This window comes from Megalobrama amblycephala, linkage group LG6 (genome assembly GCF_018812025.1).
Source record: "Megalobrama amblycephala isolate DHTTF-2021 linkage group LG6, ASM1881202v1, whole genome shotgun sequence".
In the NCBI taxonomy this organism is placed as follows: Eukaryota; Metazoa; Chordata; class Actinopteri; order Cypriniformes; family Xenocyprididae; genus Megalobrama; species Megalobrama amblycephala.
Window position 1 is genome coordinate 41,277,059 of NC_063049.1, and position 27,612 is coordinate 41,304,670.

A 27,612-nucleotide genomic window follows, 5' to 3' on the forward strand; every position below is an offset into this window, starting at 1 on the left:
AGCTCCACCTCTTCTGGAAAGGGGGCCGGGAGCAGCAGCTCATTTGCATTTAAAGGGACACACACAAAAACGGCGTGTTTTTGCTCACACCCAAAATCTTCGGTCCAATCAAATGCTCTCTAGAATCCGAAGTCCCGCCTCCTCCTACACTCTTACAGACGCTCAAGCCTCGGCTGAAATCGGTCATTTGCTCACACATTTACTAGTTTCTACATGGTGAATGGCACAAAGTGCACTATATAGGGGATAGGTAATGATTCAGACAGTGTAAATATGCTTTCCATTGTTGTGAATGAAGTCCGTTTTTGCGTTAGTGTCACATGAACTGCTGCAACGTGTGCACAGTCTGCTCCGGTCCAGAGACACGAGAGCACAGAGCGGATCATATGTGCGAGTCGGCTCAGACCACATTTGAATTCTGCACAGAATGCTGTATATAAGCGATATACAGGTGCTGGTCATATAATTAGAATATCATCAAAAAGTTGATTTATTTCACTAATTCCATTCAAAAACTGAAACTTGTATATTATATTCATTCATTACACACAGACTGATATATTTCACATGTTTATTTCTTTTAATTTTGATGATTATAACTGACGACTAAGGAAAATCCCAAAATTCAGTATCTCGGAAAATTAGAATATTACTGAAGACCAATACAAAGAAAGGATTTTTAGAAATCTTGGCCAACTGAAAAGTATGAACATGAAAAGTATGAGCATGTACAGCACTCAATACTTAGTTGGGGCTCCTTTTGCCTGAGTTACTGCAGCAATGCGGCGTGGCATGGAGTCGATCAGTCTGTGGCACTGCTCAGGTGTTATGAGAGCCCAGGTTGCTCTGATAGTGGCCTTCAGCTCTTCTGCATTGTTGGGTCTGGCATATCACATCTTCCTCTTCACAATACCTCATAGATTTTCTATGGGGTTAAGGTCAGGCGAGTTTGCTGGCCAATTAAGAACAGGGATACCATGGTCCTTAAACCAGGTACTGGTAGCTTTGGCACTGTGTGCAGGTGCCAAGTCCTGTTGGAAAATGAAATCTGCATCTCCATAAAGTTGGTCAGCAGCAGGAACCATGAAGTGCTCTAAAACTTCCTGGTATATGGCTGCGTTGACCTTGGACCTCAGAAAACACAGTGGACCAACACCAGCAGATGACATGGCACCCTAAACCATCACTGACTGTGGAAACTTTACACTGGACCTCAAGCAACGTGGATTGTGTGCCTCTCCTCTCTTCCTCCAGACTCTGAGACCCTGATTTCCAAAGGAAATGCAAAATTTACTTTCATCAGAGAACATAACTTTGGACCACTCAGCAGCAGTCCAGTCCTTTTTGTCTTTAGCCGCTGAAACCCATGTCTTGCATACGTCTGTGCGTAGTGGTTCTTGAAGCTCTGACTCCAGCTGCAGTCCACTCTTTGTGAATCTCCCCCACATTTTTGAATGGGTTTTGTTTCACAATCCTCTCCAGGGTGCGGTTATCCCTATTGCTTGTACACTTTTTTCAACCACATCTTTTCCTTCCCTTCACCTCTCTAATAATGTGCTTGGACACAGAGCCAGCCTCTTTTGCAATGACCTTTTGTGTCTTGCCCTCCTTGTGAAAGGTGTCAATGGTCGTCTTTTGGACAACTGTCAAGTCAGCAGTCTTCCCCATGATTGTGTAGCCTACAGAACTAGACTGAGAGATCATTTAAAGGCCTTTGCAGGTGTTTTGAGTTAATTAGCTGATTAGAGTGTGGCACCAGGTGTCTTCAATATTGAACCTTTTCACAATATTCTAATTTTCTGAGATACTGAATATGGGATTTTCCTTAGTTGTCAGTTATAATCATCAAAATTAAAAGAAATAAACATTTGAAATATATCAGTCTGTGTGTAATGAATGAATATAATATACACGTTTCACTTTTTGAATGGAATTAGTGAAATAAATCAACTTTTTGATGATATTCTAATTATATGACCAGCACCTGTAAAGGACATTATGAGGAGAAACGGTTAGAGATTAGAATGAAACAGAGATTTTACAGAGTCTAACAGCTCTGGCGAGCTGTAACATAAACGAAACACTATTGGCTATTTTTAAAAAGGAGTGGGGCGGTTCGATATATCGCCCTGGCTTCAATGCTTCAGTTGAAATTATGTCAACACATTGAATAATGCTGCGCGTTCCAAGACACTTCAGTGGGCCTTTAAATCACAAGCAAATGAGCAAAATCATCCCATGAATATTAGATAGATCACCCAAACCTACAATTGTGAATATACTGTATCTATTATTCTCTAGCACTGTCATTATATAGTTGGTTTGTTTTTTGTTTGTTTTTTAGCTTGTTTAATTTAAAGGGTTAGTTCACCCAAAAATGAAAATAATGTCATTTATTGCCATCATGCTGTTCTATACCCGTAAGACCTTCATTAATCTTCGGAACACAAATTAAGATATTTTTGATGAAATCCGTTGGCCATATGGAGCAATGACATTTCCTCTCTCAAGATCCATTAATGTACTAAAAAAATATTTAAATCAGTTCATGTGAGTACAGTGGTTCAATATTAATATTATAAAGTGATAATATTAATATGACGAGAATATTTTTGGTGCACCCAAAAAACAAAATAAAGACTTATATAGTGATGGCCGATTTCAATACACTGATTCATAATGCTCCGAAGCTTCATGAAGCAGTGTTTTGAAATCGGCCATCATGAATCATGATTCGGATTGCGTGTCAAACCGCCAAAATGCTGAAATCACGTGACTTGGGCGCTCCGAACCGCTGATTCGACACAAAAGATTCATTACGCTCCGAAGCTTCATGAAGCAGTGTTTTGAAATTGGCCATCACTAAATAAGTCATTATTTAGTTGTATTTGGCACACCAAATGGATCTTGAGAGAGGAAATGTCATTGCTGGCTATGGAGGCCTCACTGAGCCATCGGATTTCATCAAAAATATCTTAACTTGTGTTCCGAAGTTTAACGAAGGACTTACGGGTGTGGAACGGCATGAGGGTGAGTAATAAATGACAGAATTTTCATTTTTGGGTGAACTAACCCTTTATTGACCAAAATCTATCTACGCTATGAGTTTTTATTATACTCATAGCTATATCTAACAACGACGGAATTTTTAGAAATAGACAGAATTTTTTAAAATATTAATCATGTGGATATGACTATAATCCAGTGAATCAAATAAAACCTACTTCATCTCATTTGATTATTCAAAGAGATGGTTTCTATTCTAAAGTTAGATTGGATGAGCCACATTCAAAAATCAATTCAATTCTGTATTAATGCAGTAAATCCCATTGTTGCTTATTAAACACCTGGTAACAAGTTCTTCTCATCTTGACATGTTCTTGACATGCTACATTCTGTTGTGTTCCAACATCAGAAATGTTTCTTGAGCAGCATGATTAGAATGATTTCTGAAGGATCATGTGACACCGAAGACTGTAGTTATGATGCTGAAAACTCAGCTTTGCATCATCAGGTATAAATTACATTTTAAATGTAATTTATAAACATCGTACCATCACACTGTATACCTCCAGCTGCAACATTTAGTGTGTTTGTATGTGAGATTGCTTGTGAGTCACATCACCCGCCTCGAAAGGAGTATTTATGAAGCACAAGTGCAGCACAAGTTCATTAGCACAAATCCCATTGAGCCCAAGCGTGTGTGTTTGACTGTTTCTGTTAGTGTTTTTGGCTCATTTGTGGGTGCCCTCATTCACCTCTACAGATTATGGTGCTGTGCCGGCTATCGACTGTCTCTCCGCTGTCTGTTTTCCCTCTCTCCCTCCCTCTCATGATGGTAAAAATATCTGCAGACAGCAGGAACACAGGCACAGCTCTCTCTCGCTCGCTCTCTCTCTCTCTCTCTCTCCCACCCATGTGATCTCTCAGGCAGGCGTCGCTGTGCACAATCTCCAGCCCTCCGCCGGCTGCAGCTAATGAGTCTTTGTGTGGCTCGAGCGAATGAGAGCGAGTCTTCGGTCTGTTTTAGACCGGAGCGTATGCTAACAGCAGTGGAGACCGGGAGCGCACGCTTTACCTCTCTCGCCCCGGTCTCCTCTCGAGTCCGAGTGAAATGGAGGGCCATCATTCAGCACATCTCATCTGGCCTGAAAAGGCTCCTCTGAGAGAAGTGCTGTGGTGAGAGGGAGGAGAGTAACGCAGCGGTGGACGCAGGTTGGTGCATTTTGAAGCGAAAGCATGACTCGTGCCCTGTTTCTGTTCTGATGTGTCACGCCTGGCCTGATGGGAAATCTGAGGTCAGCTTCTTTGAGCGCTCGCCTCTTTGACCTACAGTATAGGGGGTAATGCTGGGTGACATGCTGGTAGAAATGTGTCAACAGGTTGAGATTTTGCAATTATAATGAGGTAGATTTGTGTCACAAACTAGTCAAGATGAGGAACTTGTTGTCAAGTTAACTGTGTATGGTTGCCTAGCAACATCGCAACTAGCTGCATTAATATGAAATTTGTTTTATGTGCTTCACAGGTCAGATATGTATGTATCACCACAGGATTGTATTAATATAAAAACATATATAAATATATATAAAAATATATAGATTATTCAATATATTAAATAGAGATTATCCCAAAATGTATTACCACATACTTGTATTATTATACCAATATATTATTAATATTTGTTATACAATATTTATTAACATGTGAATCTTTTTAAAGAACAATTATAGATATTAAGTGAAATAAATTATATATATATATATATATATATATATATATATACTGCTTTTTAAAAAAGTGTTTTATAATTTGAAGATGTTTTTTTTTGTTTTGTCCAAGTTAAAAAAAGAAAATAATCAGCTGAAATGAAGCACCTTTAATTTGTAAAAAGAAATATATTGATATAGATTATCCCAAAATATGTATATTAACCTTTTTTTTGTAGATTATTTAAACATATTAAATATAGATTTTCCCAAAATATGTACTACTACACAATTGTATTAATATTTCAACTTTTTTAAATTAATTAAATGTATGAAATATAGATTTATCGCAAAATATGTACTACCACATGATTATATATATATATATATATATATATATATATATAGATAATATAAATATGTTAAATATAGATTTTCCCAAAATATATATTACCACCTGACTGTATTAATATATAAACATTTTTTTATATTAATTAAATGTATGAAATATAGATTAGCGCAAAATATGTACTACCACATGATTATATATATATATATATATATATATATATATATATATATATATATATATATATATATATATATATATTTTTTAATGGATTAATTAATTATATTATCCCAAAATCGTTATTAACACATAATTGTATAAATATACAAATCTTTTTTATAGATTAATTAAATATTTTAAATATAGATAGACTATCACAAAATATATTTTACCAAAAATATATATTATCTTTTTATTAATTAATTAAATATACTAAATATAGATTTTCCCAAAATAAGTATTACCACATGATTGTATTCATATATAAACCTTTTTATGTATTAATAAATATATGCAATAAAAAATTATTCCAAAATGTGTATCACCACAGGATTGTATTAATATAAAAAACACATATAGATTTAAAAATATATAGATTATTAAATGTAATAAATAGAGATTATCCCAAAATGTATTACTACATACTTGTATTAATATACCAATATATTATTAATATTTATTTATTAACATGTGAATCTTTTTATAGAACAATTAAAGATATTAAATGAAATGTATAAAATATAGATTATCCTGAAATAGGTATTACCACTTGATTTTATTAAAAATCTATTTTCCATTGAATTTTGCATTAAAAATAACTATATTGTGATATGTACAGTTAGTGCGATATAAAATTTCTCGTATCGTGATATAAGACTGTGGTCGTGCTGCCCAGCCCTCTATAGGGCTCCTCACAGCTCTCAGCATCCGCTGCCAAGAAGTATTGATCGCTATAGGTTGTCAGTGCTGCATTGGCACCGCTAAAGTACATGTGTATTTGTACATGTGCGTGTCCGGATTGTACAGAGCTCGTCCGGGGAGTGGCTGTTTTTGTCTCTGCTGGGTTTTTGCTGCAGGATTTTCACTTGTAACATACTGCAAGTGTGCTGTGGAAAACTACAGCAGCTAAGAGAAGACAAAGGGAGAGAGAGAGAGAGGCAGAGCTAGAGATGTAGAGGAGAAATAACTAGCTGTGTGTGGAGAGTCCGTCTCTCTAGTACAGCAGTCAGCTCCTGTTACCTCGGGTTAGCTGGAGATGTCATGCCGATTCATTGTGTCAAGAAATGGGAAAAGTTGCTCCTCTCGCTGTAGTTTTCATCTCAAGCACGGGATCTTCAACATTGGCGGCTCTAAAGCTGCAAGTAGCATCTGCTGTAAGAAATGTTGCAGTGTAAGTGCAGACCAGAATGATTTTCTTTCACACTTATTTCATCAATGAATTCCCTCTGATTACAGATGCAGTGTTGCAGAAGCGTTTATTTTCGGATCTTGAGGGTGTGTGTGTGTGTGTGTGCAGTAGATGCCCCACAAATGACTAAAAAGCAAAATGACTCTCAAATGTGAAATTCACTATTTGTGCAAGTGTATTAGCGTCTCCATGGCAACCACTTTGGGTATCGCAGAGCAGCGCCGCATCCGCTGAGGACGGAAAATGCGAATGGATTTTCAACAAGGGGAACTAATTATGATGATTACGAGAAAATTGACTTACATTGTGTCTCCAAAACTAGAGGAGCCATTTCCAATTATTGCGAACCTCCTGCATCAGGCCGGACCGCTGCGGGAAACAGCGGGATTCAAACAGATCTGGGGCTTAGATCAAGGGAATTTTTGGTGCTTTCATTGGTGAATTTTTGGAACGATCCAGTCCTTGTAAGCAGGGAAAGTCTGTAATACCTTGTGAAAGATAACAGTTAGCATTCTTATTCATCTCATGGGCACTCCACTTTGGAGTGTAAAATTTATTGTAAAAATTTATTGTTTACAATAAAATTTATTGTAAAATAAAGTAAAAATTCTTCTCCAGCAATTACAAATGACTAGAAAGGTCATGAAAAGGTCATGAGAATTTGTTCTCATTGAAAAGTGTGGGAACCAGTGCTATTTTAATACTACTGTTGTTTTTATTCATATTTTGTATGTTTTTATTTTTATATTTTTAGTTTTAGTAAGTTTTAGTATTTTTTTTTTTGTTTTTTTTTGTACTTTTTTATGTCTATATTTATTTATCTTTATTACTATTATTTTTTTATTATTTTTAATTTTAGAATTAACATTTTATAAAATAAATTTTAATAATATAAAAATTTGTAGCCTATATGTCTATATTTATTTATTTTTATTACGATTTTTTTTTAATTATTTTTAATTTTAGAATTAACATTTTATATAATAAATTTTTATTATATTATATATACACATTATAATACACATTCAAATTTTTATATTTTCAGTTTACGTTTTAGCAATTTTGTTTTGGGTTTTTGTTATTTTTTGGTCTTTTTAATATGTCTATATTTTTATTTTAGAATTAACATTTTATATTAATTTTTGTTGTATTTAATTTTAACATTTTCCTGGGCAACTATAGCTGAAATAAAATAAGTTTACTTTTTTAATATATATATATATATATATATATATAATATTTTTTTTTTCATTTAAAGGTCCAGTGTGCAATATTTAGGAGGATCTATTGACAGAAATGCAATATATTATACATAACTATGTTTTCAGTGGTGTATAAAGACCTTAAATAATAAACTGTTATAATATCTGTTATAATAATGTATTTATTACCTTAGAATGAGCCATTTCTATCTACATACACCGCGGGTCCCTTTACATCAAAGTTGCCATTATGCACTGCCATGTTTCTACAGTAGCCCTAAACGGACAAACTGCTCCACAGAGTACGTTTGCTTGACCGGCTACTCTCTTCTGTCTCAGACGCTGACATATTTGTCAAGTGTCAGCCACCGTAGCTTCTCTACGTGCTTCGAAAGGGAGGGTCGAGCAGTGGACTGAGCCGTTGGTTGCAATTCGCAACCTCACCACTAGATGCCTCTAAAAATTACACACTGCACCTTTAACATTTATTTTATTTCAACTAACGGACATTTTTTATGTTTTTAGTAAACTATAATAATAACCCTGGTGGGAACATTGCCTAACGGAATCAAATAGTTTCAAGACGACTACTGGGATGCCGCCTTAAAGGTATCTAGCGTGTAGACTTGTAGTACATACTGTAGTAGAGTTTTCAGGGGGTTCTGTTGCTCAGGTTCAGAGTAGGTGCTTTCAGTGTGTCTGTAGAGAACAGAGCCGTGTTCTGTCCTTATGGGAGGGAGACACATTCCGCAGTGCTGCTGTGGTTTGGAGGCTCTCCAGCTGCTGTTTTCACCACACACACACACATACAGAGGAACAATAGGCCTCAGCTGAGACCCATGGAGCCCGCGGGCCGAGGCTGGTCTTGCCCAGGGGTTAAACTGTGCCAGAACGAGCTGGAACAGCGTTCTGGTGTCATGCAAGACTCTATCCTGCTGCAGATTCTGACCCTTTCTGAACCCAAAGGGATTTTATTGGGTTCTCTATTCAGTACCGGATTAGAAATCTAGCACAATTGCTTTATGATTTGAAAAAATATTATAGAAATAGTCCACTCTAGGGCTTTTAACACTGCACTCCACCCTGGATTGTCATCGGTCTAAACCCTGCTTTTAACGGTATACACTGAAGGGGAAAATTTTCAAAAGGCGACAGAAAAATACCTTTATAGTCCGAAAAGTCCAATTAGGATAAACTTGAAGGTACACTATTATATGAGGATGCACAATGTATATATTCCTATCATGTAAAGGATTGAATAATTTATAGTTGTGTTTTTGAGGATGGAGCATCTTGTCATCAGCATCAGATTTTAGTGTTCCCGTACTTCCAAACCCCCAGTTCATCCGCCACTCTGCTGGGGCTTCAGACACCCGACGGCTCTGTGAGACTTGCAGTGTGAAACAACACATTCCCTCCTTCAGTAATGAGGCTGCCAGCCAGTCTTCTTCTCTCTGGTGCCCTCCTTTCTGCGTTGTGTGTGTGTGTGCGTTTCACTCCTCTTATTTCTGCCTCAATTGTAGCTACAGAAATAAGCAGGAGACGGGAGGGAAAAGATACTGTCAGGATGTGCTGCTGCAGCGTGTGAAATCTGTCCAATCGAACAGGTTAAACAAAACAAGAACAGGTTTATTACATGCAAGAGCAGAAATCTAAATTTTTGCATTTTCTAGAGAAAGTAAAACTCGCACTCTAAAAAACACTGGGTTAAAAACAAGCCAATTTGGGCTGGGTAAATATAGGACAGAACACATGTTGGTTTCATTTTACCCAGTAAATTGGGTTATTTAACCCAGCATAATGCCTTGATTCATTTTTACTATAATACTAGCTTATTCGTTTTTACTTCATACATGAATTAATGTTTACGGATTAACTTAAATCCTCTAAACTTTTTTTAAATACTCCACACAACCACTAGTTTGCATGAAAATTCCTTTGTTTTCGATCATATTTTATAGTATAGCATATTTTAGAACGTTTTTAATACATATTGCCTACATTTAATCTCGTTGAACATTTAACATTTAGAAGCAATTCAAGTGTAATGGACCAGTCTCTGTTGTCTTGTTTCCAACGTAGCAGGGCTGGATTTCATGCCGGAGATGACTCTTGTTCGATGGGGGAACTGCTAACTTCAGACCGCCGCCTGCGTTTCATTTGTAGCTGAAAAATGCTATGATTGACTCCCTAACCTGTCCATAAATAATCAGTGTACAGTTCTGAGATCATATTTTAACATCCTAAGTATTTATATTCTGTATCTTTTTGAATAAAATCACACAATTTTATGCAAGGCGTCAGGCGTTTCCATCATGCGAAAAGACCGACGCGAGTGTTTAGGTGACTCGCATCACGCCCCGTTTATGTTGCTTTGTTAAACGATATGCAGATAAAATAAAACGTACACAAACCTGTATTTTACCGAAGACATGCACCAAATTGATGGAGCTGCACTGCTCTCTCCTGAAGAGGGCGCAAAAAGCCCTCGATAATAAATAACTCAACCCTTGGGTCATTGCGTCTGACCCGGGAGCTGGGTAACACAAAAACTACCCAAACACCGGGTCGTTACGTCTGACCGGGAGCTGGGTAACACAAAAACTACCCAAACACTGGGTCGTTACGTCTGACCGGGAGCTGGGTAACACAAAAACTACCTAAACACTGGGTCATTACGTCTGACCCGGGAGCTGGGTAACACAAAAACTACCCAAACACTGGGTCGTTACGTCTGACCCAGGATCTGGGTAACACAAAAACTACCCAAACACCGGGTCGTTACGTCTGACCGGGAGCTGGGTAACACAAAAACTACCTAAACACCGGGTCATTACGTCTGACCCGGGAGCTGGGTAACACAAAAACTACCCAAACACTGGGTCGTTACGTCTGACCCAGGATCTGGGTAACACAAAAACTACCCAAACACCGGGTCGTTACGTCTGACCGGGAGCTGGGTAACACAAAAACTACCTAAACACCGGGTCATTACGTCTGACCCGGGAGCTGGGTAACACAAAAACTACCCAAACACTGGGTCGTTACGTCTGACCCAGGATCTGGGTAACACAAAACTACCCAAACACCGGGTCGTTACGTCTGACCGGGAGCTGGGTAACACAAAAACTACCCAAACACTGGGTCGTTACGTCTGACCGGGAGCTGGGTAACACAAAAACTACCTAAACACTGGGTCATTACGTCTGACCCGGGAGCTGGGTAACACAAAAACTACCCAAACACTGGGTCGTTACGTCTGACCCAGGATCTGGGTAACACAAAAACTACCCAAACACCAGGTCGTTACGTCTGACCGGGAGCTGGGTAACACAAAAACTACCTAAACACCGGGTCATTATGTCTGACCCGGGAGCTGGGTAACACAAAAACTACCCAAACACTGGGTCGTTACGTCTGACCCAGGATCTGGGTAACACAAAAACTACCCAAACACCGGGTCGTTACGTCTGACCGGGAGCTGGGTAACACAAAAACTACCTAAACACCGGGTCATTACGTCTGACCCGGGAGCTGGGTAACACAAAAACTACCCAAACACCGGGTCGTTACGTCTGACCCGGGAGCTGGGTAACACAAAAACTACCCAAACACCGGGTCGTTATGTCTGAACCGGGAGCTGGGTAACACAAAAACTACCTAAACACTGGGTCGTTACGTCTGACCCGGGAGCTGGGTAACACAAAAACTACCCAAACACTGGGTCATTACGTCTGACCCGGGAGCTGGGTAACACAAAAACTACCCAAACACCGGGTCGTTATGTCTGACCCGGGAGCTGGGTAACACAAAAACTACCTAAACACTGGGTCGTTACGTCTGACCCGGGAGCTGGGTAACACAAAAACTACCCAAACACCGGGTCGTTATGTCTGACCCGGGAGCTGGGTAACACAAAAACTACCCAAACACCGGATTGTTACGTCTGACTCAGGAGCTGGGTAACACAAAAACTACCCAAACACTGGGTCGTTACGTCTGACCCGGGAGCTGGGTAACACAAAAACTACCCAAACACCGGGTTGTTACGTCTGACTCAGGAGCTGGGTAACACAAAAACTACCCAAACACTGGGTTGTTACGTCTGACCCGGGAGCTGGGTAACACAAAAACTACCCAAACACTGGGTCGTTACGTCTGACCCGGGAGCTGGGTAACACAAAAACTACCAAACACTGGAAAAATAACCACCCAAAAAATTACCTATGCTGCGGTGTTGGGGATGGTTCCAGGACGTTGCTACATGGTTGCTATATGGTTGTTACACAAGATGTATTTAAAGACATTGTAAACACACATTCTATATTAATGCATCATGTTGCTTGGCAACCATAAACATCCTTCAGGCTAATATTAATTGGAATGATTCAATTTCTCTTTGGGTACTTCACTTCATTGTAAAATGAGTGATTTAAAAAAAAAAAAAAAAAAAAAAAGTTCTGAAGATCCAACTTATTTTTACAACAGTCTACCGAACATTTCTTTCCAATTGATGCCTTTGAGTCTGATTTCATTTTATTTTCAGTCATGCTGTGTCCTTGTACTATGATTAATAAATTCCTGAATCTGAGGTAGCTGGTTTATGAGTGCAACTCTGAAAACTCATCTCAAGTTTCCCGTTTGTTTTCTTTCCTGAAGACACTCTATCAAACACAGACAAAATTGACTTCCTGGAAGGTTGAGGTAGAATTCAATTAGTAGTTTTTTTTCCCTCTGCTTCCATCTGTGGTCCTGTGAGGCCTGGTGATCAATGGCGGCGAGGAGGAGGACAGGAAAGAAGAGGAGGATGTGTGCTCTAACGCTTATCACTAATTGAGTGCTTTGAGGATCGGAGTGAATGGAAGCTTGATATAGAGCAACAACGGCTGACCACTTTTTCACTGGCCTGCGTTCTGAGACGAGTTACATTACAATGTTTTGTTTGAAGCAAAAACAAAAGAGTTTGAAAACAGAAAAAAGTCTTTCATGAGCGAATGCTCATCCTGTGAAGCATAGTGAGTGATGTAAGTGAATCAGAAATTATGTTACAATGTAAAAAAAAATGATCAAATAATATATTGCGTTGGAAAAAAGTGTCTGCTAAATGCATAAATACAATAAATGTAAAATATATGTGGGTGTGTATACTGTACATATAAATATACACACATTTATGCATTTGGAATATATTATTTATATGGGTATAAACATATATATATATTTAAATTTTTATATTTTTTAATATGTATTTCAATAAAATAAAAAATATATAAATATATAAGTAAATTGCTTATATATTTGCATATATATATATATATATATATATATATATATATATATATACACACACACACTATATATACATATTCTGCAATAAAAATATAATTATTAAAATAAATAAAATATATGATTAAAAATAGGGGAGTTCGGGGAGACTTGATTCCATCATTTGCAACGGTTTATGGGAGTGGACAGTCATTTAGATTGTCAAGATAACAGCGATTTGATCAGTGACGCCGATTAGTGGATCTCTTTAGAGTAAATACTCTCTTGAGTAGGTACTTATTTTGAATAAGTAATTACTTTGCGACTGTTAAAAAGGTACATTCTCAAAAGTATGAGTGTCATCTGGATGTACTACATCCGCCATGTTGTCATTATCATGTGACCTACAAGTGTCAGTTGCGTCGCTTCACTGCCATTCACAAATCCTCTCCCGTGGCCTCATGAGATAGTAAAGTGTCCATCATATGCACACTTCAGAATCTCGTCTGAAGTAGTAGGTCATCCGGGTACTTTTTGCCTGCTCTTGTATGAATACTGTGAATTCAGACATACTTCTTTTGTCACATACTGTTTTTCACCTACTATATAGTAGAGAAGTGTGCAATTTCAGATGCAGACACTGACTTCTCCAGAAATATGCATCATCAAAATCCAGTTATCACTGAAATAACATAATATATAATTAAAATGTATCTCCTATGGAGAAAATAAAAGGATTTTTTACTTCAGGAACTCTCTCTTGTCTCTCTCTCTCTGGTGCAGCCATGAGTGGGATTCTGAAGAGGAAGTTTGAGGAGGTGGAGGGGGCGTCGCCCTGCTCGTCACTGAGGGAGTCGGAGGAGGAGGAGATCTCGAGCACTGAGAGTGGAGACAGCAGCGACAGCGTCAACCCATCGGCCTCGCACTTCACCCATTCTTCATCAGCATCATCCTCAACATCAACACACATGCTGCAGCGGACAGGTGAGGCAGAGAGCTACAGTTACACTGAGCAAAAAAAAATTGCAGTAGGATTCTGAAATTGCTAATAAATTTCACAAATAATTACAAAGAAATGGAAAGTAACACACCATCTTTTTTTAATGTGTATATTAAACTCTTGTAGGTGAAGAAGTTTACACAATTATCAATCATTAGCAGGGCTCGACATTTACTTTTTTGCTCACCAGCCACTGTGGATAGTGGTTTTCCAAAGTTACTAGCCACTCAGCATTTTCACTGGCCACAATTTTGACATTAATATCATGGGGAAAAACTGCCATATAGATATTTTTAATTTTATCTCATAATTTGTCATTAGGCTGCTGTCACTTTAAGACCTGATGCACGGATCCATTATACTGTTACACATGCGTTTTCTTTCTCAACTGTTTATGTTCACTTAAAACATAACTGACTGTTTACATGAATACTTAGCATTTTTTACATTATTTTGTGTGTATTTGATTGTTTAACCAAGAAAAGCAGCGAAAAATAACTGAATTTAGTACTGAGAGGTGGATTTATGTGTGCGCACTTTGGGTGTGAGTACAAAATCTGCAGGAATGAGTACAATTATGTGCAATAAGCCGAAATTCAAGTCCTGTAACACCAACAATATTCATCCGGAGCAAATGAAACAAGTGAGTAAGGCGGGTTTGTGTGTCAACTCGCTGTCAGAAAGATGAGAGAGAGAGAGAGAGAGAAAGCCCAGCTGGTATTGTGTCTCTCTTCTGTGGAAAATCAGCATTGGAAGCATTTCAGATATTTCAGTATATATATGTATTGAAAAATCAATATTTTTGACAACACTATTGTATAGTATTGTGTAGTTTATAGTGTATAGTGTAGTTTATTATTTTAGATGCCTTTTTAAAAGACTACAGCTGACAAATGTATATATTATATATACAATTGGTGGGTGTTAATGTCAAGCCCTGATCATTAGCATTATTACTGACTGAATATTTACAAGAATGAGAGCCTAGTTTTAAAAATAGAAAGGCTGGCAGGTCAAAAAAATACATTATTTTTTTTTCTTTATTTTTTTTACTCACCCTCAAAACATTCTGAACAATCACACGGCAACATTTCATAGTGACCACATGACAAGCTTAAAAAATTAGCAAAGAAATATAAAAATTAGTCCATATAACTATTTTGTTAAAATTTTTTGGTGAACTGTTCCTTTAAAACTAATGACAATTGGCACAAAACATTTTTCACATTACTTTAAAGCACTGAATTGTGGGTATATGAGGAGGAAGATGGGAAATACCGTTTCCCAGAGAATGTCTCCAGGGAAAACGCTAGCTTGAAATTGGTTGCAGAAAATAGAAAATGGCCCTTTGAAAGGAAAATTCATCACTGAGATTTGATATTGATCGTCATCACACTGTCTGAAGGGGGCTTGAGAAAATATCCATCATCGCAGTAAACGTAAAACATCTGGCCTCATGCCGCTAACCATTAAGAAGCTGAAGCGCACATGAGCCGGCGTTTGACTTCATAATAAGACATTCAAGAGCAGTTCACCTGAAAAGCATCAGTCATCATTTCTAGAAAGATGCATTTCTGACACATCCAGACTTTGGGAAGCTGCTTTCAATCTACCTAAATTGTTGTCCAAAACACCATTGTGTTTCTGAGTGGATCTCACAAAACCTGTCAAGAACATGTCCGGGTCATATTTCACAATTAATTTGAAAGATAAAAGTAAGAAATTATATTTTGCATAAAAACTGAATCCTGTTTTAGAACTTTTTTGCATTCAGACATTGCTTTCATAATATTACCTAATTACAACAATGAGAATCACTATTGAGAATAATGAGAATTACAAAGAAAATCCAAATGTGGAACATTTAGGAACTGGAAACTTTTTATGTGTTTTGGCCATTCATTTACAAGACAACTGTGTTTTGGGGGCCTAAAAACGATTTTTGAACATTTTGGGGGTCGTTTTTGAAAACGATACTATTATCGCCACCGTGTAAACTACAAAAACTTGTGAAAATGGTGACGTCATGCGTATTATGTAGTGATATCGCCAACTACTTGTCTGGCATGCATTTTTTGTCATTTTATAGTGTTTTTAGTCGTTTTCACGGATCTGTGTGAATGGGGACCGTTTTGACAAAGTTGTCGCCTGTACGTGAAAAAATGCAAAGGAAAAACATTTCCATTTTTAGTACATCATTGTTGGGTAAATATACCTTTGAGCCCAAAGAATACTTCACTATTTACTCGTTCACGAGGGTCAGCGTCAGAAGAGTATGTACGTATTGTACGTACACGGCCGGATTTTTGTAAACTTTGTACGTGCAAGTCACACATGCGCATTTAATTTTTTTGCAATAATTAATTTAACCACAAGGTGGCAACCGAGCCCTGGGGGCATCAATAGTCAAAGAAAACCTGCCTAAACAGAACAGGGCCCTGTCCCAAATGGCAGCCTAAACACTTGTGGTCTTCCTAAGAGTCCGCACTTTCGTGACATAATTCCGCTTTCACTGTCAGGAAGATTTCACTAGTGCGGGCTTGGCAAAAGTGTACATCGAGAGAGGCCATCGACTGCAAAGGGGGCGCTCGCGAGCACCCTTCTGAGACCTAAAATTGACAAATGGGACACACTACTAACACACGTGCATGCGGCAGCCATTGTAAGTCCACTAGACCGAAAGTGCATATGAAGTGTGCCATTCGGGACAGGGCCCAGACCGGAACTCATGCAAGCTACAGCGACAATGGAGGCCTATATAGACGAGAGACTGTATTCTTTCATGCTAGAGTTCGCACAAAGATATTTTCGTGGGTTGTAACTCATGGTGAGAGACTGCTCAAAACTATGCAGCTATGGTTGGGTATGCATAAAAAAAAAAAAAAAAAAAAAGGGTTTTAGATGCCTTACAGGGATGGGAATTTAGGTGGAAAATATACTTGAATGTCATAACTATAAGACCACAGTGCAAAAATGTGCATTTTTCTAAAACGGGCACCTATTTTTTTTTTGCTGAATACATTTTTATTATTTTCCCCCCTTTCATTTTAGGGGTGAAATGTGACCTCCGGATATTTTTGTGTTTGTTTTGAGACTTACATTTCCATATTACAAAAACATCCTTAAATAGGGACTGTCATGTAAAATTTAAATTGCTTTTCAAGTAATTTCTTTTTTTTTCTCAACCAATCACCCACAACCTAATTCTTCTTCAACACTGAGAAACTTTCCAGATGAGGTAGGGACAGGGTAACTTTTTTCCTGTCATAAAGCAAACAATAAGCCATAAAAAAGTGACCACTTCTAAAATAAATACGGATCAATTACGAACCAATAAACCAAGCTTTTCTGTGAGAGGTTGCTTTAGGAAGGCAGTTTTCTCCACCATGTCAATCATTTCTGATGATCTTCATCACTTTCCCCTCTTTAAATTTGAGCTCTCGTCACCTCTCTGAGGTCTTTTATGTTTTGTGACGCTCATCCACTTTGATTCCGTCATTAAAAAATAATTAGAAGTTTATGTGCACCAGATGTCTGCGGATGACCCACAGTGCAGCGAGTCCCAGAGGACGTCCGTTTCCTCCTTTAGAAAGTGCTGCTCTTTCGGCACAGCTTCAGAGAGAGGTTACGTCTACATTAAGATGTGAAATGTAGCTCATAATCGTAAATTACTGACATTCAAATCAACCTGCTGAGGTGAATTCCTTGAACTATTTTTAGCAAAGGAAACACGATGAAAAGCCAGTGACTGTTAGATGCAAACCCTTTGGTGGCATACACATATTCATATTCATATACCTTCATTCACTAATGTTCAAAATTTTGAGGTCAGTAAGTTATTTTAATGTTTTTAAAAGAAGTTCCTTTTGCTCACCAAGGCTGCATTTTTTTAATGAAAAAAAAAAAAAATTCTCATGTGTTAAGCAGCACGTTTGAGCTTCTGCAAGAATCAATGAGGTTTATTCTCGTGTTACGCAGCACGTTTGAGCTTCTGCAAGAATCAATGAGGTTCATTCTCGTGTTACGCAGCACGTTTGAGCTTCCTGAAGAACCATTGAGGTTCATTCTCGTGTTACGCAGCACGTTTGGGCTTCCTGAAGAACCATTGAGGTTCATTCTCGTGTTACGCAGCACGTTTGAGCTTCCGCAAGAACCATTGAGGTTCATTCTCGTGTTACGCAGCACGTTTGAGCTTCCGCAAGAACCATTGAGGTTCATTCTCGTGTTACGCAGCACGTTTGAGCTTCCGCAAGAACCATTGAGGTTCATTCTCGTGTTACGCATCACGTTTGAGCTTCAACAAGAACCAATGAGGTTCATTCTCGTGTTACGCAGCACGTTTGAGCTTCCTGAAGAACCATTGAGGTTCATTCTCGAGTTACGCAGCACGTTTGAGCTTCCGCAAGAACCATTGAGGTTCATTCTCTTGTTACGCAGCACGTTTGAGCTTCCGCAAGAACCAATGAGGTTCATTCTCGTGTTACGCAGCACGTTTGAGCTTCAACAAGAACCAATGAGGTTCATTCTCGTGTTACGCAGCACGTTTGAGCTTCCGCAAGAACCATTGAGGTTCATTCTCGTGTTACGCAGCACGTTTGAGCTTCCGCAAGAACCAATGAGGTTCATTCTCGTGTTACGCAGCACGTTTGAGCTTCAACAAGAACCAATGAGGTTCATTCTCGTGTTACACAGCACGTTTGAGCTTCAACAAGAACCATTGAGGTTCATTCTCGTGTTACGCAGCACGTTTGAGCTTCCGCAAGAACCAATGAGGTTCATTCTCGTGTTACGCAGCACGTTTGAGCTTCCGCAAGAACCAATGAGGTTCATTCTCGTGTTACGCAGCACGTTTGAGCTTCCGCAAGAACCAATGAGGATCATTCTCATGTTACGCAGCACGTTTGATCTTCAGCAAGAATTAATGAGTTTCATCCTCTGGTTTGTTCTCGCGCATCAAGCACTTTCGGTTGAGCTTCTGTTTATGTACGCTGATCAATGTTTATATGTGAATAAAAGCCTAAATTCAATCTGTTCAGCATATAAAGTGATCGTGTCTCTTCAGAAAATTTTGACTAAACTGCTCAATTCATATGGATTCGTTTTATGATCTCTTTATGAACTTTTTAAAGCGACAACATGGTAGTTGCTTAGCTGTCAATGGAGGAACAGAATCAGCTCAGATTTTAAAAATTAAAACATTTAAAAATTAAAAAATGTCTTCATTTGTGTTCCAAAGATAAACGAAGGTCTTACAGGTTTGGAACGACATGAGGGTTAGTAATTAATGACAGAATTTTTCATTTGTGGGTGAACTATCCCTTTAATTGTCAGGAAAATAATGCCACAGTGCAAAAATATTTTCAAAAACAGGCCTTTCTTTATGCACAATAGATTGTATTACTTTTTTCCCCTTTCAGTTTAAGGGTTAAATATAATCAGGACTCTCATCTAAAATTGAAATTGCTTTTCAAGTCATTTTCTCAACCAATCAGCCGCCACCTAATTCTTCTTCAACACTGAGCCCCTGCGCTCAGAAAGCTCTGTTTGCAGTAGAAGCTCTCTGTTCCAGTTCTGCTGGAGTTCCTGAGTCAGACTAGGTTAAGTGCAGTGCACACACTCATGTGTGTGTGTAATGTATTCTGCTGGTGGTTCTGGGCGGGGGACCGGCAGCAGCAGATGGTTCTTATTTGTCCTGTTTGTGTCAGACATGAAGGGAGCTGTGGGAGAGAGTATCAGGGAAACTCCACTCTTGTGGAGGCCAAAACTGGGGATATTTATACAGGCTATATTTACCATCCCCCTTTAAATGGCCAAACAATAGGAGCCAGAGGCGTGCAGAGGACTGTAGGACCACTAGAGGCGCAGAGGAGAACGTCTTACTTGTACAGCTGTGTGATGTACTCTTTTACAAAACATTTTTCATAATATGCTATTAAAAGTGACAGGCAGTGAGATCAGCTAAGCCATCTTAAACCAGCAAACTGCTCTTTTCTTTTTTCTTTTCTCAAGTTAAAAATAATCAGGCATGCTTTTGACACTGTTTTCATTTCACTTTTAGTGTGAAAGGGCCTTTATTTGCCAAAAATTATTAAAAAACAAGCAAGCCCAGCCCAAATGAGAAAAAGAAAAAGTAACGTAACACATTACTTTCCACAAAAAGTAACTAAGTAATGCAATTAGATGTAAGTGCAAAATTGTAATGCATTACTTTTAAAAGTAACTTTCCCCAACACTGAAAACAAGTGCCATGCAAATTAATTGTTAAATCAGAATTCAGTTCAAAAGCACTGATTTATGTAAAGGAATCAGACTTTTGAACATCAAACAAAATCAAATGTATTGATAATATTTAATCCATTACTCACCCCTATTTCCTAGTCCTCAAATCACTCAGACATGCTGCGGCTGTTACAGGAAAGATGCATATCAGTGTCTTTCAAATTGAATAACCCAGCTGTAATTTTATTTACCTTTAATTTAATATCTTTTTAGCATCCTCGATACTGAAGCGAGAGAAGAGGATGAGGACGAGGAGGGTGCACTTTGAGAAGGTGACGGTGTATTACTTCAGCCGGAGGCAGGGATTCACCAGCGTGCCCAGCCAGGGTGGCAGTACGCTGGGCATGTCCAGCAGGCACAGCTGCGTGCGGCAGTACACGCTGGGAGAGTTCGCCATGGAGCAGGAGAAAATCCACAGAGACATGCTCCGAGACCACTTGAAAGAGGAGAAACTCAACTCTATCCGGCTGCGGGTACGCAAGAAAAGATACTTTTGTTATGGCTATATTTCTGTGCTGTAAACTCAAATAAGTTGGCAAAACTCAAAAAATGTGAGGTAATCAGTTACATCAAAATATTTGAAGTTAAGGAATTCAAAGCAGAACTAACAGGTTTTTATTTTGTGCTCATACATTTTAATTGCTCTCAACTTGAAATGTTTGAATAAGCCAGTTAATACACTTTAACTACATTAACTTAAAATTATCATTTAATCTCAACTTAAATATTTTATTAGTGGAAACTTATAACTAGCTAACTGAATAAATGCTAACATGCTAGCGTTTGCATGGCATAGCACTTGCTGAATGAGTACAGTATTATAAATAATTTAAAGGGGTGGTTGATTATGATTTCACTTTTTTAACTTTAGTTAGTGTGTAATGTTGCTGTTTGAGCATAAACAACATCTGCAAAGTTACAACGCTCAAAGTTCAATGCAAATGGAGATATTTTCTTTTAAAGAATTCTCTGTTTAAGGACTACAACAAGCTTCTTCCCAGGTTAGTGACATCACAAACACTAAAATTTACATAAACCCCGCCCCTGAGAACATGCAACAAAGGGGGTGAGTCCATGTTGAGCTGCTTTAGAGAAGAAGAAGAGTTGTTGTATTAGAATGATGTTATAATGCCGTCATTTTACACCCAACTGCTTCACAAACGAGGGTCAATTCAATGCTGGATTTGCACAAAAGATGAACATGACGGCATATATTCTCCAGCTTTGTTGTTGTTGAGCTGTTAAAGCTCCGCCCTCTTCTGGAAAGGGGGGCCAGGTGCAGCAGCTCATTTGCATTTAAAGGTACACACAATAATCACACCCAAATAGGGTCAAATTTGACAAGCTATAATAAATGATCTGTGGGGTATTTTGAGCTGAAACTTCAGAGTCACATTCTGGGGACACCAGAGACTTATATTACATCTTGTAAAAGATGCATAATAGGTCTCCTTTAATATACCTGCTCTCAAACCAAGCTGCATGATCCACTTATCACCATGATGGTAACCCTCCCAAAAAAAAAAAAAAAAAAAAAATTAGTGCAACGAAACTCTAAACATTACTATATCTCCCACTTAACATTAATCTTAAAACATCAAATAACACTTCATTTTAGCATTTACTCTCCCTTTCCAAGTGCCATGGGCAAAGCATGCTGGGAAATAGAAATCTTAGCCCAGATTCAGTTAAATTTAAGATCATCTAACTTAAAAGAGCTTAAAACTCAAATCAACGAAAGTGTCAGTTCTGTGAACTCAAAAGAGAAAGTTCTAAATACTCATAAAAGTTAATTTGACTGAACTGAGCTAATTTGCTTATTTTAATTTCGCCCTTCTCAAACCAATTAATTATTTTGAGCATTAGAGATTACGGTCTTCAAAATTTGCCCTTTTGTATTCTCCTCAGTTGACGAAGAACGGCTCGATGGAGTCCGACGAGGCCAACGCTCTCACGCTGGACGACATCTCTGACGACGACCTGGACATTGATAACACAGAGGTGGACGAATACTTCTTCCTTCAGCCTCTGACCACTAAGAAGCGGCGCGCTCTACTGCGCTCATCCGGCGTCAAGAAGATCGACGTGGAGGAGAAACACGAGCTACGAGCCATCAGGGTGTCCAGGGAAGACTGCGGCTGTGACTGCAGACTCTTCTGTGACCCTGAGACCTGCACATGCAGCCTCGCCGGCATCAAGTGTCAGGTATGATGAGCAAACACACATATTACACATAAAACATGTTACCACTGCTGAGGAATTTTAGTTCTAGTTACTTACTTATGTAAAAATAGTAATAATAGTTGAATAAATTATTATTTTAAGTTAATCATGAAATATTAATTTATAAAATACATCAACTTATGTTGTGGAGAAAAGTCATCTAGAGCTCAAAAGGCAGAGTTCTAGAAGTCAAAATAAGACTTTATTGAACAAAACAACAAAGCCGAGACACCTGCAAGACATCTGACCATCTCACTCGCAAATCACACTGTTATACAGTTTTAACCATGACCTCATTTGCAGGTGCTCTCCTCCTTTTCTCTTCCTGGAATCTCCCCAACACTTTTGCCACAGTTGCTTCATTAATTGGCTATCTTCTTCTCTTTGTAAGGGTGGCCAACTGCCAACCAGTCAAAAACATATTTTATTGTCCCACAAAGTGTTCTTGCCTCATTATTTTTATTAAGAGACCATGGTGAAGGCCAGGTGAACCAAAAGAGCAACATACTATCAGTGCAGATGGCAACTGCAAGCAACTTCAGTTAAAATCCCATGTGACTTCTCTCAGTCATGTAGGTCATGAGGCCTTCAAAACACATCTGGCTTTCAAACTATTTCTACAATTGTTTTCTATAGGATAAATAAAATATTTCATCACTTACACACACACACACACACACACACACACACACACACACACAAAATGAAATATGTGTATTGCTTTAAAGGGTTAGTTCACCCAAAAATGAAAATTCTGTCATTAATTACTAGATAATTAACACTTTCAGATGCCCAGAAAGCTACTAAAGACATATTTAAAACAGTTCATGTGACTACAGTGGTTCAACCTTAATGTGGTGAAGCGATGAGAATACTTTTTGTGCACCAAAAAAACAAAACAATGACTTTATTGAACAATATCTAGTGATGGGCGATTTCAAAACACTGCTTCATGAAGCTTTACGAATCTTTTGTTTCGAATCAGTGGTTCAGAGCGCATATCAAACTGCCAGAGTCACGCCCCCCAGTGGTGAACCATTGAAATTTCAAAACACTTATGACGTAACGAAGCCTCGTTTACTGAAATCACGTGACTTTGGCAGTTTGATACACGCTCCGAACCACTGATTCAAAATAAGTTTCGTAAATTTTCGAAGCTTCATGAAGCAGTGTTTTGAAATCGCCCATCACTAGATATTGTTGAATAAAGTCACTATTTTATTTATTTGGTGCACAAAAAGTATTCTCGTCGCTTCATAACATTAAGGTTGAACCACTGTAGTCACATGAACTGTTTTAAATATGTCTTTAGTAGCTTTCTGGGCATTGAAAGTTTTAATTATGTTGCTGTCAATGCAGGCCTCACTGAGCCATCGGATTTTATCAAAAATATCTTAATTTGTGTTCTGAAGATGAATGAAGGTCTTACAGGTGTGGAACGACATGAGGGTGAGTAATTAATGACAGAATTTTCATTTTTGGGTTAACTAACCCTTTAAGGAAATGCTGCCTATTTTATGACTTATGAAAAAAAAAATTAATTGTAACATTTACATTTTACAAATATTATATAATTTTATATACAGTATGTACCATTAACATTCAAAAAGTAATATTATTATTTTTAAATAAATACATTTACTTTACATTAAGGCCCGGTTTCACAGACAGGGCTTGGACTAAGCCAGGATTTAGGCCTTAGTTCAATTAGGGTATTATTGGTGTGCATCTCGAGACAGAACAATGGCACTGACATATGTAAGTTGTGAGGCCTTCAAAACACATCTGGCTTTCAAACTATTACTACAATTGTTTTCTATAGGATAAATAAAATATTCAGTGGCACTTACATATTTTAAGATATGTCAGTAAGTTGCTTTCAGTTAAAACAGCTCAAACATGCATTTTAGTCTAGGACTAGCTTAAGCCTTGTCTGTGAAACCGGGGGTATGATTCTTTTGCATTGTGACATTATTTCCATTACTGGAATGCATACATTTTACGTTTGATTTTTAGTGATGATTCTAATTTGATTCTCATGAATGTACTCATATTTTTACACTATATCTATTTTGCAATATGTTTTGTTTAATCAGTATGAAGAAAAATACCACCATGATGTATAAACATTTTACATGTAAATATTCTATATTATATTATTTTTATATTTGCTAATAATATTTATTTCAAATATTCAGAATTTTTATTGTGTTATATTTTTACATTTTTAAAATGATACATTTAATTATTATTAATATTTATTTTATTATTTTATTTATTGTTAATTAATATACTTTAAGGTATTGATTAATACCTTATTAATCAATACCTGAAAGTATATTAATTAATTAATTAATAAATAATAATACTTTTTTGCAGAACGGTAATGACAAATATAGGTAAAATGTGCGTAATTGTTATAAAAATGATGCAAAACAACCTTTAATTGTCATTAAAATGGGCTTCATCAAGCTTTTTTTTTCTTTTTTTTTTGAGGTGAACTATGACCCCACATCAGGTTTTGTTGCGAGTCCCCCTTCCCCATACTGTAGTAAAGCAAAGCCCATCAAAGAAATCTAACATAGCAGACTAACAAGCAAAAATGAGTAAGATGTCTAAAGATAAAGTTTAATGGAGGTATGCCCTGTTCAAACTGATTAAGATGTTAGACAGCAGACGTAGATACAACTGGTTACATTTTACGCGGTACATCTAGTCTTCAGAAGAGAGAGGAGCTTTATTTAGATCATTCCTGCTGTGTGTAATTCAAACCATCCTAAACTGGCCTGTGCTCAAGTGTTCTTGAATGTCCACAGGTGGACCGTATGTCATTCCCATGTGGCTGCACAAAAGAGGGCTGCAGCAACGCAGCCGGCAGGATCGAGTTTAACCCCATCCGAGTGCGGACTCACTTCCTGCACACCATCATGAAGCTGGAACTCGAGAAGAGCCGTGAGCAGCAGCAGAATTCCGGAGCCACGGCGGCGGCCGGCAACGGATTCCACGGCGACCCGAACGGTCACTGCAGCCCCTTGGCGACGGGCCAGCATTCACTGGAATACGCGATCCCGGATACAGTCCCGCAGACCACAATCATGCATCTGCAGGCTGGCGACGACATAGACGAAGCCTTGGACGAAGAGGAGGAGGAGGAAGAGGAAGACGAGGATGATGAAGAGGAGGAAGAGGAAGATGACGAAGATGAGGAGAACGAAGATGACGAGGATGAGAGCAGCAGTCTATGCAGTCTGTCCGACTCCAGCACACAGAGTTTGGCGAATAGCGACTCTGAGGAGGAAGACGACGAGGACGAGGACGATGACAAGACCGTGGAGTTTGACACGGGATTGGCCAATAGCGAGGTGGCTCCGCCCCCCTCCGTGATGTGTTACTCAGAGAATACGGTCGCGTCGGACAACCAAACGAACGGCAACTCCTACTTCATCAACTCCACCGCGGAGTACTACCCGATGGAAAACGCTACTCCGCCCGTACTTTTAGCCTCCGCCAACCAATCAAATGAGCCCTACATAGGGGACACGGCCTCCTATCAAGACAGAGTCAATGACTCCAGTAGGGTCATGTCTCAGGGTCCCTTCAATGTGACCGCTGACCAATACACGGACTATTCCCAGCAGCCCGAGCAACCGTACGCCAGTCACCACTTGGCCGTGATTGGCTGTTGCACCCCGGAGCCGGATAAAAGCGTCCAATCCAAAGGGACCTTCCTCAGCCAATCGGGAGAGCTGAATCAGATGGAATTCCAAAACTATCTGAACAACAATACGCAGGATACAGGCTACAACGCCAACGGGAACTGTTACGTAGCTGAACAGCCAAAGGAGATGTCTCGCAATCTGCCCGAAGTTTCGCTAGCGGACAACACGAAAGGACCTACTTTACTGGACGCTTTCCCTGAGCCCACTCCGGTTTAGATCCAGAGAGCGGCAAGAGTATAAAAGCAGCCTTCGATGTTTCGTTCTGACAAATTTCCTGTTTAACGTTTGGGGGGGGGGCGGGGCGGATCCAAAAATACGTATTTTTACTGAACTTTGCAAAGAACAAAAAAAAACGATTTAAACTGCAAAATCAGAGTGTATGATAAGCTTTAGGTTGGAAACATACTCTACGCAAGTACGGCAACGCAAACGCGTAATTTCACTAAAACAATGGGTCTTGTTTACTAATAATTGCGTGGATTATCTCGTGAATTCAATACACGTGTGTACGCACATCAATTTGATCTCAACTTCGTTGTAATGTTAATGAATTTGGACTATTTTTGATAAGCAACTATGTGTTTCTGTATAACATTTTCTTTCTGTACAACATTTTCTTTTACAGCCTTTCGTCACTGTCTGATGCTTTCTAAAGACACGGTTTCACCTGAAGGCGGGTGCACACTGTGCAATTTATAATAGTCCTTTACGATTGTTGCTCGTCAGACTGTACGAACATGATCCTCATGTCACACTGTGGGATCTCAGCTGTCATTTATGTCAGACCGTACGACAGTCAAGATGCGTTAAAAACGGATGCGCGCTTGAAAGCTTGTCCAGAGTATTACGTCAACCCATACACGTTTAGATCATGGCACAATTTTGATCATGGCAACGAAGATAATTTGACATTTGCCGTAGGAGAAGTCACACTGCAGGACTGTGCGCCAAATCTCCTGACACTGCCAGAATTTTGTCGGAGGTAAAATTTGATCGCAACGGTTATTAATTGGCTGTCGGTGAACATGTCAAACTAGTGATCAAAGACTACAGATTTTAGCCTAGGATTATAGGAATCTTTTAGGATTCTCAAAATTTGTCTCAGACGACCAAATCATGGCTAAAATCGCACAGTGTGCACGCGCCTTGAGAATTTCTGCAAAGTCCCTTTAAGACAAGTCATTTCACTCGGCGGCCATCTTTGAAACGTCTCTCGGGCATTCAAGTGCTATCTCTTTGAATGGGGAAACATCAAATTCTCTAAAGCTGTTCACCAAGCTTTCGATTAAATTTCATATTTGAAATCACCAATGAAATCTGACAACAACTGTCTTGTAAATTTTGTTTCTAAACGCTTGAATCATGACAAAAAAAATGGCATTTTTCAGGCTGAATCAAGCTGAATCAAGCATTCGCAGTCCTAAGTGCGCATCTCCACAGGAAGCGCTCGTCTGACTG

The 27,612-nt window shown here is 38.6% G+C and overlaps 1 protein-coding gene across 2 annotated transcripts in view; it reads left to right on the forward strand.

Moving 5' to 3' along the window:
• Positions 1-27,297, forward strand: part of csrnp3 (cysteine-serine-rich nuclear protein 3) — a 62,948-nt gene extending 35,651 nt beyond the window's left edge. Inside the window, exons 1-5 of one of the 2 annotated variants that reach the window (XM_048194650.1) lie at positions 3,594-4,215; positions 13,717-13,917; positions 20,426-20,685; positions 22,121-22,417; positions 25,252-27,297. In XM_048194650.1, coding sequence (XP_048050607.1) covers positions 13,719-13,917; positions 20,426-20,685; positions 22,121-22,417; positions 25,252-26,370 — 1,875 coding nt within the window. In that variant the 5' untranslated portion in view covers positions 3,594-4,215; positions 13,717-13,718 and the 3' untranslated portion in view covers positions 26,371-27,297. Of the gene's footprint in view, positions 1-3,593; positions 4,216-13,716; positions 13,918-20,425; positions 20,686-22,120; positions 22,418-25,251 lie in introns of those variants that run through there. The other variant, XM_048194649.1, reaches the window with a different exon arrangement.
• Positions 27,298-27,612: the final 315 nt, after the last annotated feature.